The sequence below is a fragment of the Pantherophis guttatus genome, chromosome 4 (assembly GCF_059756535.1).
Source record: "Pantherophis guttatus breed Tessera chromosome 4, ASM5975653v1, whole genome shotgun sequence".
Lineage (NCBI taxonomy): Eukaryota > Metazoa > Chordata > Lepidosauria > Squamata > Colubridae > Pantherophis > Pantherophis guttatus.
This window is the reverse complement of record NC_142066.1, coordinates 103032350-103049184: the sequence shown is the minus strand read 5'-3', so window position 1 is coordinate 103049184 and position 16835 is coordinate 103032350. Positions and strand designations below refer to the sequence as shown.

The window sequence follows — 16835 nt, the reverse complement described above, 5'->3', positions numbered from 1 at the left end:
CAGGGTTGGCCTTGGCACTTGCTTCGGACAGCTAACAGAAGAGCTTTGCTCTTTCTCTCTAGGGCCTTTGAAATTGCCCCTCCTTCACTTTTCTGCCTTAAAATTCTGAGCTTAGAGCAGCAGGGCCACTTCATCCTTTCCCTGGAAATATCTTGCCAGTGTCCCCTTAATTGCTTTCCCCTCCCCCCCCCACAGTTCCCAGGGAAGGAGAGAGGGCGAGAGAGAGGAGTGGAGAACAAAGAGAAAGGATGCCCAGACTCACACTGCTTTGTTTTGATTTGCACACCATGTCTCCTGAGAGGCCTCATGGAGAAGTGGGCGAGCCCCTCATATTTAGCTGCTAGATGGAGGGCTAGGCTGGGCTGAAGAAAAGGAGGAAAGAGCAAGGGGAGAAGCAAGCCTCTGCCTGGTGCCACTGCAGCAGTTCCGGTTGCTACAAGCAAGTGGCGTGCGCATTGAAAACAAAAAGTGGGACTCGCCCACTGCCCCTTGCACTGCAGAAGGTGATGAAATGCAAAGAAGATCCACCCTCCCTTTGGGAAAGAGCCAGGAGGCGTTTCAACAATTGCTTAATGCATTGTAAGCCACCCTGAGTCTCCGGAGAAGGGCGACATATAAATCAAATTTAAAAAAAAAAAAAAACAATAGGTCAAGCCAGGTCTCATTCAGATAACATCCTGGCATGTTTTGGAAGGGAGAAGGCGCAGCTGTTGTTGCCTTTGCTTGGGTTTGCACGGCAACGGCAAGGCTGTCAGGGTTCTGACCGATGCCCTAATTAAATAATTAGCCTCGAGCCAAGCTTCAAAAGAAATCCAGTTATTTATTAGGAGCTTCATGTCAGCACGTTCCAAGTGAAGCCAATTCTGACCTCACTTAATTCACACCCCAGCTCTGACCCTGTTCCCTCTTCCCCCCCCAAGCTGTGTCATCAGTCACATTCCCCAACAAAGCAATTTCACAGGTTCTAGAAGTCCCTCTGACCACTGTGGGTCTCTGTGGAGATGGCCTTGACATAGAGATGGCTGGAATGTGCTTTTGTTTTGACTGAATTACAATTCCCTTGCTGCAGCTATGAGGCTCGGTTCCCCATCCCCCTGCCTATGGAAACTCAAGAGCAGGTCAGGAATGCTTCGCAAGCTGACATTCGGCTTCCCTCACTTCCCGAAGGCAACTTGTGCAAAGCAAAAATAGTTATGAGTACAGGTATTGATTTCAGGGGTGCAACCCCCCCCTTCCAGGCTTTGTGGGTTGTCTTCATGGAATTTAGCTATGAGGCACTCATCTTGGATGTTTCTGCTCTTTACCCAAGATGCCTCTGATAGGGGGTAGCCCTTCCACTTGATTAGGTATTGGAGTTGTCTTCTGTGCCACCTAGTGTCGAGGATGCATTGCACTTCATAATGGGTTTGGCCCCCTATGACCACTGGGTCCGGGGGCTCATGGGGTAGTGGTCTCAAGGTTGACCTGACCACAGGTTTTAAAAGACTGCTATGGAATACTGGATGTACCTTGCCTAGCAGTTGGGGCAATTTTAATTGCACCGTGACCAGGTTGATAGTTTTCACTATGGGAAATGGCCCTATGGACTTGGGTCCCAGCTTCTTGCTGAGAACTTGTAACCTGAAGTACTTTGTGGAGTAGACCTTTTCCCCTAGCTGGAACAGCCGTTGTGGGGCTCGGTGTTTATCTGCCTATTTCTTATAGGTTTGCACCACTTTAGCTAGCGCTTTCTTGACATTTTCCCATGCTGCTTTTAACGTTGACAGCTAGTCTGTCAAGTTGACTGAGGAGGGGAGATCCCTTGGGTATTCTGGCATTGGGACAAAGTCCATGCCGCTCACTACTTTGAACGGAGTTAGTACCATACTACTGTGAACTGCATTATTGTACGCGACCTCAGCAAAAGGCAGGAGGTTCGTCCAATTGGACTGCTGATAGTTCACATCACACCTCAGGTACTGCTCTACCATGGCGTTCAGTTTCTTTGTTCCCCCCTCCCCACCTCACATTGGTGCAGGATGGACCACAGGAACTCCCTCCAGAACCTAGCCATGAACTGGACCCCTCTGTCTGAGTTGATCCTTTATGGCGCTCTATGCAGGCGGTAAATGTGTTTCAGGAGCAGTTTGGCTATCTGGTGCTCTGAGGGTAGTCCTCTGCAAGTGTGCCTGCTTGGAGAACAAGTCTATCACAGTCCAGATCACTGTGTTCCTCCCACTCTTTGGCAACTCCACTATAAAGTCCATTGTGATTTCCTCCCATGGCCTTGTTGGCTCTGCCACTGGTTGCAGTAGTCCGGGGGGGGGGGGTGTTCCTGGTCACTTTTTCATCATGGTGCAGGTGGTGCAACTTTTCACATAATTGTCCATGTCTCTCTTTATGCCCGGCCACCAGAATTGCTCTGTGCTAAGTGTAAAGTCTTAAGAACCCGAAGTGGCCCGCCGATTTCACGTCATGGCTCCTCTGGAGGATTAAGTTATGTAGGGACTCTGGGACATAGAGTTTCCTCCCCTTCCATGCTAAGTCCTTCCTTTTTGTCAAGATATGTTGGTTGTCATGGAACCAGAGGTCTGTTAGCAGTTCAGTTTTGAGTTTCATGGTTAGATCACTTGCTGGTTGGTCTTGCCGGTCGTGGCATTGTCGTCTGGTAGTCACTTGGGTGGCTGTTTGGGGGGGGGGGTGATGGTGTCTACTACCTCCTCCCATTTGCATTTGTACTGGGGCATGCGGGAGAGGGGTCAGCTAGGAAATTCCTCCCCCTGGGATGCGTTTTAGCACGAAATTGAATCGGTTGAAGTATTGAGCCCAGCGGACTTGTTTAGGCGATAGTTCTCGCATGGCACTAAAGACCTCCAGATTTTTCTGATCAGTCCAGACTTCAAACAGTTTCTGCTCCCCTTCCAGCAGGTGGCACCAGGTTATCAGTGCCCATCTTACCGAAAAAGCCTCTTTTTCCCATGTGGCCCATCGCCTCTGTGTCCATGAGTTTGCAGGAGGTGTAGGCGCAGGGCTGTAGTTTTCCATAGCTATTTCTTTGGAATAGCACTGCTCAAACTGTCACATCGCTAGTGTCTGCTTGCATAACGAAGGGTTGTTCAGGGTCAGGATGCTTCAGCACCGGTTCCTTTGCAAAAAGTTCTTTTAGTGTTTTGAATGCCTTTTGGCAAGTTAGGGCCCACTATAGGGGTTGCTCTGGGCGGGGCTTCATCCCTGGGCCCCCTGTCTTTAGGAGGTCTGTCATGGGTTTGGCAATCTTTGTGAAGGAGGGAATGAATTGCCTGTAGAAATTTGCGAATCCTAGGAATCTTTGTTGTTTTCTGTGGGTGTGAGGGGGCTTCCAGCCTAGGACAGTTTGTACTTTGGCTGGGTCCATCTCTATGGCCTCATTTGACACTCTGTAGCCTAGGTACCGAGCGCGGTGAAATTCGCATTTTGACAGCTTGACGTACATGTTTGCCGCCAGAAGTTTTTTCATTACCTGGCGGACAAGGGGTATGTGGTCCTTCATGGTCTCAGTGTTGATGAGGATGTCATTCAAGTAGACAAAGACCCCCTTATAGAGGTGCTTGTGCAGCACCTTGTTTATTAACTGCATGAACACTGCTGCGGCCCCTGCAGTCCAAAAGGCATTACTTTGAATTGGAAGCTCCCTAGTGGGCAGTTGAATGCTGTTTTCCATTCATCTCCCTCCCTGATGTGGATGCGGTAATATGCTTCTCTGAGGTCTAGTTCAGTAAAGACTTTTCCCTTGGCTAGATGAGACAGCATGTCCTTCATGAGAGGAAGGGGGTATAGATTGTGTACACACACTCAGTTTATTGCCCTAAAATCCACACATAGTCTTATAGTTCCATATTTTTTTTCTTTGAATAGGACTGGGGCTGCGACCCGTCTTGGCTGGCTCGCTGAACCCCCTTGCTAGATTTTTGTCTATGGATTTGGGCATTTCTTGCATTTCCCGAGGTGTCATGGAGTACAGTTTGGATTTGGATTTTGCCCCAGGGTGATTTTGATGGCGCAGTCCGTCTCACAGTGGGGGGTAGGACGTCACACTCGCCCTTGCTGAACAGTTCTGCAAGATCCTGATATTTTCTGGGGATCTGTTCAGTCTCGGGGATTTTGTTGGAGGTGGCTACCAGTTGTTCTGGTGGGGCCTTTGGTAGGGTTTCCTGCGTGGGCGATGCTTCTATTTGCTGCTGTGGAGAGGGTTGGGGTCCTCTTGCTATCCTCAGCCTCTGGTTGCCTCCTTTCCACAAAATGGTTGGGCCCCACTTGTCTAGCCAGGAGAGCCCCAGTATGATCGTGTCTGTCATTTTGGGGGCTATTATGAATCAAATTGCTTCCCAGTGATTCGCTAGCTCTAGCTTCACTGGTTAGGTCAGTTGGGTGACGTAGGCTCCCGACAATAGGGACCCATCTGTTCTGACCTAGGCTTCCTGATATAGTAAAAAGTACACAATTAGTCCCAACCCCCCTTTTTTTTTTATTTTAACGGCTGTGAATTCCTTTCATTCACAGCATGTGCTGAATCACCAAGAGTTTATAAATAGTCCAACAGAAGTCTGCCACAGTCCTTAAGGCTGGTAAACACCCACCTTTATCTTCTTTGACACACTGCCAAAGACCTAATTGGCAATTATCTTGGCAAGGCCACATAGAAACACACAGACAAAAATGGAGCTTCAAAGTACAAACTGACACCATTGTGGATGGCCCAAGTGCCTTTGCTTTTTCTTTATGTTTTATGGGAGGGGCCAATCATATCAAAGCCTTAATCCCAAATCGTCCCTTTTGTTTTAACTGTTCTTGCCCTCTGGCAGCTCTGCGTGCACTAGGAACAGGCTCCCCCTGTTCCTCTGTCTTTCTGATGTCCGACTCTGGAGGCTCCAGAGTCCGTACATAACTCCCAGATGGCCCTGGCCCCATCTCTGTCTCTTATGCAGATCCCTCATCCGAGCCTTCCCCAGACTCCAGGACTGGCCCATGTTCCTCCCCAACCTCCTCACTGTCTAACTCTGCTGCCAGCTCCGCAGGCTGCTGGTGGATCACGACACCATTGACCTGTTCGAACCTGATCAGGTGGGCCAGTCTTTTCACTCTAATCCCCAGTTAATCAAGCATCTACTGAGCCTATTAGGGCTTGAAAACTACTCTGGGTTCCTGTTTTTGGGGCTGTGAGGCATATTGGGAAGACGAAGGGGTGGATCGGTTCACTCACCATTGGGTCGTTTTCGCCTTCGTCCTCACTGTCATAGGGATCCAGTGATTGGTTGTCGTTGGCTGGAGTTCCCCCCCTTTGGCTGGGTGGAGAGGAACCTCTACGCCCTGGAGGGCCTTTCAGGACATGTTGGCAGCACAGCTGAGGCCTCGTTCCGGTCATGCCAGGGGTGGTGGCTCTGGCTTGAGTTTTGGAGCTGGGGTCGTGCATGCCGATGCAATGTGGCCTATCCCTCTGCATCTGTAACATTTCAGCTGGCTTCGTGGGAAAGTTGGTCTCGGGGCCAGCTGTGGTGCTGTGGCTTCCAGATTATCTCTGGTCTGGTTTTATTTTATTTTATTTATTTATTTTATTAGTCATATTTCTATGCTGCCCACTCTCCGAGGACTCTGGGCGGCTGACACCAAAGACAGTATACTAAATAGCATATTGCCCCCAACAATCTGGGTCCTCATTTTACCCACCTCGGAAGGATGGTTGACCTCTCTCTTTGGTGTCTGGTTGCTTTCTCATGTCATTGATGTGCAATCCACCGTCAACTTTTATGGCTACTCAGAACCACTCAGAGAGTCGGTTCAGGATGTCCCAATTACTTGGGCAATTTGCTTATCCCATCTTGTTCTGAAAAAATGAACTAATAGCTGCTCCGGCAAAGGGGATAGCTTCCCCATGACTCTCCTAAACTCACAGATGTATTCCTTAATGGGCCGCCCTCTCTGCTTTAGGTTTCAAAGTTTATCCTTCATGTACGGATCCTTCTCCGCCTCCTCAAATCTGGCTTCTAGCTCTTGGAAGAAGTCGTCGACATCTTGCAGCGACGTCTTGTGGAGAGCTGCTAGCCATTCCCTTGCTTCTCTCTCTAGCCCTTCAGCAATTGTATTCACCATGGCTCTGTGGGATGGGTAGAGGGTAGACTCCTAGCCGAGTCAAGGAATAGAGCCAGCTGATCTGTCCCCATCAAATTTCCCCCTGAATCAGGGTGGCTCGTTAAGTGCTGCTCCTCCCTCCTCACATTGGCCCTTGTATGCCTGCACTTGTTGTGTTTGGCGGTCTTCCTCAGCTCTAGAGAGTGGAGGGGCCACCTGCCCTGGGCAGCTTGCCTGTTGCGGGGTGCGAGGCATCAGCTGCTGCCTCGAGCTCATTCTCTTTCTGGTGGGTGGAGAAGGGAGGCTATGTTCCCATCTGTGCCTCCTCACTTCAAAGGGCTCAGCTGCAACCCCCATTTCTTTTGGGCAGCACGGCACCCATCACGAAGGGTAGCTTGGTCAAATTCCTCCCTCAGCTGCTCTATGGATCTTCCCAAGGGTTCCATCAGTTTTTGGGAGCCTGGCCTGTTCCCAGTCTCACATCCATTCCACTCTTCCTGGCTCGCTCAAGGGTTTTCCCCAGCATTGGGTGCTAGGATGTGGGAACTCAACCTCAGCTGCTTTAGGGATTTTTTTCCACCAATACTCATCCCTTTTTGTTTCGGTCGCTGGAGTGGGCATCTCAGCTTTGATGGTCAGGGAGGGCTGCACTCCAGTTCCGATTGGGCTGCTGGGTCCTGAAAGTCCCTGGGTGGAGGCAAGTTCTGCCTCTTTCTGGGTCGCCTGGAGCAGGCTCTCTTCAAATACTCCACTCTCTGCCATGGTAGCCTGAGTTTCTCTCCACACACCCCAGGGGTCAGGGAGTGACTGGAGAGCCCAGGGCTCAGGAGTCCCGGTCGTTTTGATTAGTTTTAAGAGAGTTGGCTTGCTGTCAGGGTCCCGACTGATACTCTAATTAAATCATGAGCCTCGAGCCAAGCTTCAAAAGAAATCCAAATTATTTATTAGAAGCTTCATGTTGGCACATTCCAAGTGAAGTCAACTCTGACCTCACTTAATTCACACCCCAGCTCTGACCCTGTTCCCCCCTCCCCCCAAGGTGTGTCATCAGTCACATTCCCCAACGAAGCAATTTTGTGGGTTGTAGAAGTCCCTCCCTCCAGCCACCGTGGGTCTCTGTGGGGATGGCCTTGACATAGAGATGGCTGAAATGTGCTTTTGTTTTGACTGAACTACAATTCCCTCGCTGAAGCTGCAAGGTTCGGTTCCCTATCCCCCTGCCTATGGCAACTTGAGAGCAGGTCAGGAATGTTTCACGAGTTAACAGAGAGATTGCAGGATTTATTTTTATTTCCTTTCCAAAACATGCCAGGACAACACTGGCAGCAGGCAAAGGTAGAGGCAGAGCGCCGCTCACTCTGTGTCCAGCAGCTGCTGCAAGCACATTTTGGGAAAGAGCCAAGTCCTGCTTTTCGCTTTTGACACACTCACCACTCACTTGCAGCAATTTCACCCTCTTGGCAGTGCTGCTCTTAGTTGCCCTGCTCGGCTGCTCCTGCCCGCTGCGGGGCAAGTCAGCTGAGAGTCCAGAATGTTTCTCTCCCCCCCCCGGCCGGCTGCCTGCCACAGCCCCTTTACCAGTGGCCACTGATGGAGCCATGCCGCCTCACCTGCTGCCACCTTTGGGCTGCTGAGCGTCTTTCTACAGATCTACTTGGTGCTGCAGGCGCCAGGCGCCAAGCTGAGCCCAGCGCTCTTCGGGCCTTCTGCCTGGTGGGTGCTAGCTCTTGTGCTGGCTGTGCAAGACTATGCTGGTGGAGCTGTGCCATCACCAGCAGATGTGCACTCCAGTCATAGATCTCGGATGACACCCCCCCCTCTCGCACCAGGCAGGAACAGCCCAACAGGATGACCGAAAGCAGCAGTGCTATGAGGACGAAGAACCCCCGCAAGACCAGCAGCAGCACAGCCAGCCACTCGGCGGCCAGCAGCCAAAAGTATCCCAGCAGCAGCACAGCCAACAAGCAGGGCAGGTGGAGGCTGGGGTGCACCGAGAGCTTGGGCAATTGTGGCTGCAGGCAAGCAGGTGGTGGGACAGATTTTTTTTCATGTATTTTTTTATACATGAAAAAAATAAGACACCCCCCAAAATAAGCCTGAGTACTTATTTCGGGGCCTAAAAGAATATAAGACTGGGTCTTATTTTCAGGGAAACATGGTAGTCCTTAATGGTACTACGTATGCATGAAGGGAAGTAAGGTTCTATTATAGGCCCAGTATTCTTCAATATCTTCATAAACAACTTAGATGAAGAAATAGAAGGGGAACTTATCACATTTGCAGCTAACACTAATCTGGCAGGAGTAGCCAACACCCTAGATGATAGGCTCAAAATCCAGATGGATCTTGACAGACTTGAACACTTGGTCCTAACTAACAAATTAAATGTAAAGAAAAGTAAAATCTTACACTTAGACAAGAAAAATTAAAAGTACACATATAGATTAGGAGAAACCAAACTTAATAGTAGTAACTGTGAGACCTTGGAGTCTTAGTGGACAACCAGCTAAATATGAGCCAACTGTGCCAAAAAAGCCAATACATTAATAGAGGGATTCAATCAGGATCACGTGAGATACTAATACCACTCTGTAAAGCCTTAGTAAGACCACACCTAGAATACTGCATCTGGTTTTGATCACCACACTATAAAAAATATGTTAAGACTTTAGAAAAAAGTGCAGAGAAGAGCAACAAGATGATTAGGGGACTGGAGGCTAAAACATGAAGAATGGTTACAGGAACTGGGCTAGTCTAGCAGTGTTCCAATATTTGAAGGGTTGTCACAGAGAGGAGGGGGTCAAGCCAGTGGTGAAATCTAAAATTTGTTACTACCAGTTCTGTGGGCGTGGCTTGGTGGGGGGGGTAATGTGATGGTGGGCGTAGCCAATTTTTTTTTTTTTTTTTACTTTTAAAACCATTTTTTCTACAACTTCTTTGGCGAAGAGGTTGTAAAAAAATGCTTTCAAAAGGCTCTGACGATCCCAGCTGAGTTGCCTGATCGGCAGAGGCTTTTTTTTCTTTTAAAAGCCTTTGCCGATCCCATCTGAGCCACACGATCATCAGAGGCTTTTTTTTTTTCTTTTAAAAGCATTTTTTCGGCCGAAGAGGTTGTAGAAAAAATGCTTTTAAAAGTAAAAAAAAAGCCTCTGATGATTGTGCGGCTCAGCTGAGCATGGGGGGGGGGGGGCAGGGATTTTTGCTACTGGTTCTCCGAACCACCCACCTCCGGTTCAGGCGATCCGGTCTAAACCGGGAGCATTTCACCCCTGGATCAAGCTATTTTCCAAAGCACCTGAGGGCCAGATAAGGAATAATGGATGTAAACTGATTAAGGAGAGATTCAACCTAGAAAGGAGAAATTTTCTGACAGTGAGAACAATCAACTAATGGAACAGCTTGCCTTCAGAAGTTGTGGGAGCTATACCACTGGAAGCTTTCAAGAAGTGAATGGACTGCCATCTGTCAGAAATGTTGTAGAGCAGTGGTTCCCAACCTTTTTTGGCTATGCCCCACCTAAGCATCTCTAAAATCCTGATGCCCCCCCCCCGGTGACATATAGAACATATAGAATAACAGAGTTGGAAGGGACCTTGGAGGTCCTCTAGTCCAACCCCCTGCCCAGGCAGGAAACCCTACACCACTTCTACACATATAATTCACCATTTATAAACATATAATTATTACTATTGAAAAAATGACTCCTACTCACATGGAGGAAGCATAAAAGGCCATTAACTTGCTTTAAACAAGGTTCCAATTGTCTCCATTAAAAATCAAATTGCCCCCCTGTGGGGCATGGGTCCCACATTGGGAACCACTGGTGTAGAGTCTCCTGCTTGGGCAGGGGATTGGACTAGATCACCTACAAAGTTTCTTGGCAACTCTGTTATTCTGTTAAAAGAGAAACACTATGCAAACAAGGTGCAGTAAAAACAGTTATTAGAAAGATTTGTACAAGGCCACAAGCAAGTATCAATCAAAAGGCTGCCCACTTGTCCTTTATTTGTTATGGGATAGTTCAGTTTCCCAGATGCCTTTAAGTCAGCAGCTCTGTGACTTTCTTACCAGTAAGTCCAAAGGCAGGGCAGGAAAAGATAAAACAGAATTACTGCGTTCAGTTGGTCTGCTGGACCTATGACTGAATTTAGATTAAGCCACATATAGGTGTACTGCCTTTCTGCCAGTGCACTCAAGATGATTTACCTCCTAAAGGGTAAGAAAAAATAATAAAACAGAAAGATGAAAAAAAAAAACCAAAGAACAAAGCAGGTTCAATGTAGAAGTGTTTTGTAGTGTTATATGGCAATGTTATATGCAGTTGTTAAAAATATATTTAAATAAGGCATGAGAGGATTGTACTGTATTGTTTGTCCTGCTTCAACATGCTCCAACCATTCCCCCCACATTAAACCCCCATTCCCCTCACACTCATGAGAAAAAGAGCCTGACATGCATAAAAATATGCCTCAATAGAATTCCTCCAGTATGAAAACCTGAACTATCCAGAATCACAACTCACAAGGAGACCTTCTGCATGTCTATATATGGCCAGAGCAACCTCATTTGGCCATTAAATCTGGATCCTGCTAGGGAGAAACTACATAGACAAGCTCTACACAAGATGGAATGGGCTTCATTTAATTGGAGAATGTGGACCTCAAGGGGAAGCGCCAAGGAACAATGGGTCTCAGTCTAGCCAATGAAAAAAAAAGCCTAGGCAGGTTCCTGCCTATGAAAAAGATCCACCCACTTCTTAAACTTGTCCCACCCAGCAACATTTAAAATATCAAAAATAGGGTGCGGTTTTTTGAACTGTGTTATAAAAAAGAATCCTATAGAGAAGATGTCTCCTACAAAGCCCTGCACCTCATGATCATTAATCTGGCCCCAGATGGAGGTTGAGCATTGCATACATATTTGACTGGAACACACAATGTTCTCAGCTGCTGCAAAGGAAAATTATAGAGTCAACTTACTTTTAAAGCATAGCCCAGTATAACTTTTCTTCAAGGACATATTTCATACCCCCCTGAGAGAGTAGAGGGTTAGAATTATGGATATTGAAATCCAACACATCTAGAAAGCACACAGATTGCTGTGTGTTATAGCTGGGACAGAACCTAAACAGAAAGATTTTTTTCTATGGTAGAAAAGATGTTCCAGTTTATTGTATCCTAACTAAACTTTAACTTTATAAAACCATGCAAACAGTTGATAAAGGCAACTAGGTTGCTGTTCAGAAAATGCAGTCTAAAGATTGTACAGTACACAAAAATTTCTTTTTTGCTTGAACTGTCCCAGTTTTTATGTCTTTGTGTCTGAAAAGCAGCATTTACCCAGTGATGCTTTGAGACCAACAGTATAAAGCTGTGTATGTTCAAGTGCATACAGATAGTCTTTGACTTACAACTGGACCTTTAAAAACTATTCGAAGTTATGATTGCATGGAAAGGATGCTTTACTTCCTATTCTAACACATCATCCATTTGCTTTTAACTGGTTGCCTAATGCCCCACAATCATGCAATTGCAATTTGCTATTTTCTCTGCCAGCTTTCCCAGAAGCCGGCAAGGAAGATTGCAAGCTGCTGTGGCCAGCTAAAGAATTTCCCCTGTCTGTATCAGGGTGGTGGTGGTGAGTGGTCCTTTATCAGGCTGCAGAAATGAAGCTCAAATCCCAAAAGTCATTCCTGCACTCCACTGTGTGAGTTCCCTTTGCAGGTAATTCTTTAGCTTCGCCTATTTAACTTGCATAGTTGCTTAATGATTATAACTGGGAGAGCCGAATTGCGGTTGTTGAGCAAAGCAGTCATATGGGCATCTCACTTAACAACTGCTTTGCTCAATAAACTAAGATTCTGGTTCCAGTTATAGTTGTAAGTCAAGAATTACCTGTAGGTATAAAATTCTAAGCTTCATCATTGTCTAACAAAGCAAATTAACTTACATGGCTATCAGTCTCTTTACCCTCCAGTAACAAGATTTCAGTTAGCTGAGCAGAATCTCTGCAATCAATAAAGGGGATCTTCAAATCACTTAGCAAAGTAGGCCAGTTGTCAACCATTATGTTCCAGTGATTTTTCTAATGACTAAAGAAGAGATTTGCCTAAACCAGGTTAGAATTTAGCCCGGTGTCCCTCAAGGGTTTTGTCTTTGCTGATCAGATGAGAAGAATTAGCTGTTTTTCCTGGCACGTACAAATTGGAGGGGACAGGAGACTCATTCTTGTCTATTTTTAGTGAGTGCTGTTATTCCTGGCTGAGGGTTCAAAGTAGATGCATTGTGGGTCCCAGTGATTCAACTCATAGCCCTGAAAATCAGTCTGGGAGAAGATACGTTTAGCTCATTTTCTCCACTACGTTTTTGTTTTAAAGCCCTTCTTTTCCTACCCTCTCAAGTTCTTTTGAAAAGATGCAAGCAGCATGTAGTCAGATGAGACAGAAATGAGGTGAGGGAAAACAATCTCCTAGTACAGTAGCCTTCCCAGCTGATTCCCTTGGTCATTGTAGCCCAACATTAGAGGGCATCATAGTAGGAGTTTGATCTTGAAAAAGGGAAGCAGAATTGGAGAGATTAATATTTGCATAGGAAAACATCTGTGCAAATATTACCTATGAGGGCTAAAAGTACAAAATGCGACAAGAAGACAATACCAAATGACTTCACTAGGCATCAATCTTGACTCCAGGAAGTTTCACTCTTTTGTAAATCTAGAGGACACTACATTGGGAAGAAAAAGGGGGAAGAGATGTGCTGGAAGGAGAAATAAGAGTCAGAAATAGAGATAAAGTGGGCTCCACGTGCTTTTGGTTTGTGTTATGCCCCTCACTTGTTTTTGTCCAACCTATCCTTGGCATGAAATGTAGCTCCTGCTGTTTCTTTGGAAGTATGTAGCTTCACCAGAAGGAAGTTTGCTCATTTCTGAATTGAACAAAGGGGAGGGGGTGAAGTCTTTGCAGTGATTGACAACTCCCCAGAGTTATCTTTGGAGGCACTTGCTGAAGTGGTTCCAAGCCAGCCCAATATGGCCAGAGAATGGTCATGTCAAGTAGTTGTGTGGAATCAGCCAGCATAATCCCCCAGACAGCTGCTGTGCTGTGATCATAGAGGAGCTGTAAAGTTAATAGTACAATTAAGTTCAGTAACCCTGAAAGAAGCTCTTGTATTTTAAATTGAAGAGGGTTGGAGCCTCTTGGTTCTCTTCTATGGCAAGATTATCTGATTCCAAACAGGCCAGCCATGCAGATGGAAATCTGCATTAATTCCTGGCTAGCCACCAGCTTCACTTGTCAAGAAGAGGGTTGATTTTCTGCATCAAACGGACCAAGTTCTGGCCAAGTGCATGACAGGCAAGATGCTGCAAAGCAGGTATAGATAACAGAGTTTGTCCAATGCAAAATATTTGTCTTCAGTCTGTTTTCTCCCTCCTCTCTTCACCCCCAGGCTTATCCAGAACCAGATTACAGTTCGAGGAGCCACAAGCTTAGCTGATGCTCTCCAGGACAACACAGCTCTCAAAGAAATCTGGTAAGATCATCCATAGGGAATAACACCCACCAGTGAGCTCCATGCCCTTTGTGGAAACTTCACTAAATTGAATAGGAGGAAAGCAAGAGTGGGATGCCTTTGCCCTCTTGATGGAGCAAACTATAACTCCCAGAAACCTTAATTACTGACCCAATTGCTTAAACCTGTCAGGAGTTACCATTCAGCAATACAGGTAATCCTTGACTTACAACAGTTTGTTTAGTGACCATTCAAAGTTACAATAGTATTGAAAAAAGTGGCTCATGGTCAGTTTTCACACATACGACTATTGCATCATCTCCATGTTCACATGATCAAAATTCAGATATTGGCAACAGACTCACATTTATGACAGTTGCAGTGTCCTGGGGTCATGTGATCACTTTTAGCAATTTTATGACAAACAAAGCCAATGGGAAGCCAGATTCACTTTATAGCCATGTTACTAACTTAATAACTGCAGTCATTCACTTAACAACTGTGACAAGAAAGGTTGTAAATGGGGCAAAACTCATTTAACAACCATCTTTCAGCAACAAAAATTTTGGGCTCAGTTGTGGTCGTAAATCAAGGATTATTTTATTTGGATGATCACAGGTATAAACTAAAACATGCCTTTGGGTGTTTTCTGTAGACTGTTGCATAAACATCTCTTTGACTCAGTGCTTTAGCTAAAGTAAATATACCTATGTAATGCCTATAGTTATATTTCCTTATCGTTTTTATGCTTTATGCAAAGATGGGCAATTGATGATCCTTCAGATATTTAGCCAATAATGAAGGACAGCTGACAGCTGTAATCTATCTGTATCTGGAAGATTACAAATTTGCTGTCCCTGTTAACAAGGTCAGAGAGAGAGAGAGAGAGAGAAGTTCCCTAGGTGGTGACTTACAGCCTCATCCTTCGGTAATGTTTCTTAATTAATTCTACCCCAATTAGCTGCATAAAAATCTGAAGGAAACAGAAGAGATCCAATTTCATTTCTATTAAATTGGGCTCACATCACAATAATTAAAACGGAAGAGGAAGCCTAATATTTTTCTCAAAACAGAAAAATTTATCAAGCATCATTAGTTTCAGTGTCCCCCTGGCATTGGTTAAACATGGGGAATGTAAGAAAGGTTCTGTTAGTGCTCTGAAGTTTTTCCACATCCTACAATCAGAACAGCCATATCCTGGAAGAATCAGGCAATAGAAAGAGCTATAAAATCAGCTAAGGAAAGAAAAGGAAACATACTTATTGATACACCTGTAGAAACAGCTGCTTTTAAAAACCATTTTTTTCTCTTTTCCCATTTTCAACAGCTTAAACGGAAACCCAATAAGTCAAGAGGAGGCCCAAGTCTTTGAAAATGAAAAGAGACTCATTTGCTTCTGAGAAACTTTTTCCCGGTTGGATGATAATTGTCATACCAGGATGATTATACTAGTGCTCAGAGCAATGCCAGAAGCCTGGGCAAAATGAACCCAAAACTTGAATAAAACGATCACCTCCTGTGTGCTTATCTTGACCCTGATGCTTGAAAGGAGGATTTAGCCTTAGTAATTAACCAGTTCTACCCTAACAACATTTGTGTTAGGTTTCTGGGATGACTTTGATTTTATGCCAGGCCCTGAAATATATCAGCAGGAACCTGGTTCAGAAGACAACCCTTAAAAGACACTGAAACTGGAGGATCAGAACTGGGGGAACTAGCAGCTCATCTGAAAAAAATCTACTGTCTCCCTTCTCCCTTACTCCACCCTTCCTCAAATGTTTGCCCCACTTTTTTTTTTGGCCGGGAAAAAGATATTTGGATGCTGCTGTTGCTACAGAATTAGATCCACCAGTGAATCCCTTTCTCTCAGTGAGGCATAGCAAATTGCCTTCAGTCAGTTTTGCCTTTGATACCAACCATAATTCAAAGGAAAGGAATCATGGTGCAAAAGAAAATGGCAGGATGGATTTCTCACAACCTATTGCAGGTATTAATACTTAAGGTTTAGACCTGATTTTGCACTACACCCTTTTAAGGGTATGAGGAGTTTTGAGAAGATTTGCATTTTTCACAAAGGTTGTAAAGAGCAAATTTGTACACGGGTGACCAGAGTCGCCCAAAGTCACTAGCTTTTTTATGTGACCTAAGTGAGACAGGCGATGTAGAAATGTGTTAAGTAATGTGTTATCACACACCTAAAAAGAACAGAGTTAAGGTTAGAGTTTGATCATGTTAACTTGCCATTTTGAAGCCAGTGACTATCACCTGTTTTGCTACTGGCTCACTTGGAAGTTGTGCTAATTTATTCCTAGATATTAGAGAGAAGAGACGAAATGCATTCAACATGCTCACATAAATTGTCCTTAATTGTGGTTTAGTGGTTTAGTCAAATGATTGGGTTAATGTTAAATATCATTTGTTTCTAGTGTTTTGGTTATCTGAGGATATTTGATAAGGGCTGGATCTCAGCCTCAATATGTTGGAAGAGAAGTATGGTATAAATGACATATTTGGGGGATGCTCCATTGTGGTATCTCTTTGTTCCAGTATTAATAAATTAATTATTAGGGGGTTGGAAATAGAAATAAAAGATGAAAGTTTGTACAATATAATGGTAATTTGGAATTTAATTTGGTATATGAAGAACTCTGCTTTTATTGGACATGGACTATAGCTACAATGTTTTACTTTGATGGAAATATACTTTATGTTACAGTTTGGTATGATGAAATGTATTCCCTTTTGCGTATTAATTTGTTTCTCATTATGTGGCGGAAATCCACCAATATGTAATCAAGGTTCAATTTATTGAATGAGTTATTTTCTTATTAAAGTATTTTCATTTTCTGTTTCTCTTTATTTGTATTTGTCCTGGTTACATTGTAGGTTATCTTTTCTTTCATATATGCAATACTTTTAAAAAAGACATGTAGAAATGATTTAATTAGCACCACTGTTTACAAGCCAAAGCAAATGGACTTAGCATACCACATGCTTTTATTGTACCCATTACCATTGTTACCAAGAGGAAATAGGCATCCTCTTGCAATCTTAAGATAACAGACACATTGAATTGTTTTTTTGTAAATGACCAATTGGTAATTTGTTATGTCACTTTTAAAATGTGATTCCTCCCCCTCCATGGCACCATATATTTGAAATAAATTCAAAGCTTTCATGTGGGGAAATATAGAAGTTGTGATTTATCATATATAGTATACCACAGAAGTGAGTACACCCCCT

General features: G+C 44.8%; 1 protein-coding gene across 7 annotated transcripts in view; it reads left to right on the top strand.

The window, feature by feature from the left end:
- The window catches only part of NOD1 (nucleotide binding oligomerization domain containing 1), a 75060-nt gene extending 58617 nt beyond the window's left edge, over nt 1-16443 (top strand). For all 7 annotated transcript variants that reach the window (XR_004588884.3, XR_015734252.1, XR_015734253.1 and 4 more), the window contains 2 exons: nt 13530-13613; nt 14920-16443. Coding sequence is in view for 4 of the 7 variants with exons in the window: in XM_087894227.1 (XP_087750353.1) it covers nt 13530-13613; nt 14920-14992 (157 nt within the window). In the remaining 3 variants the exon portion in view is untranslated. The remainder of the gene's footprint in view (nt 1-13529; nt 13614-14919) is intronic.
- The last annotated feature ends 392 nt before the right edge of the window (nt 16444-16835 follow it).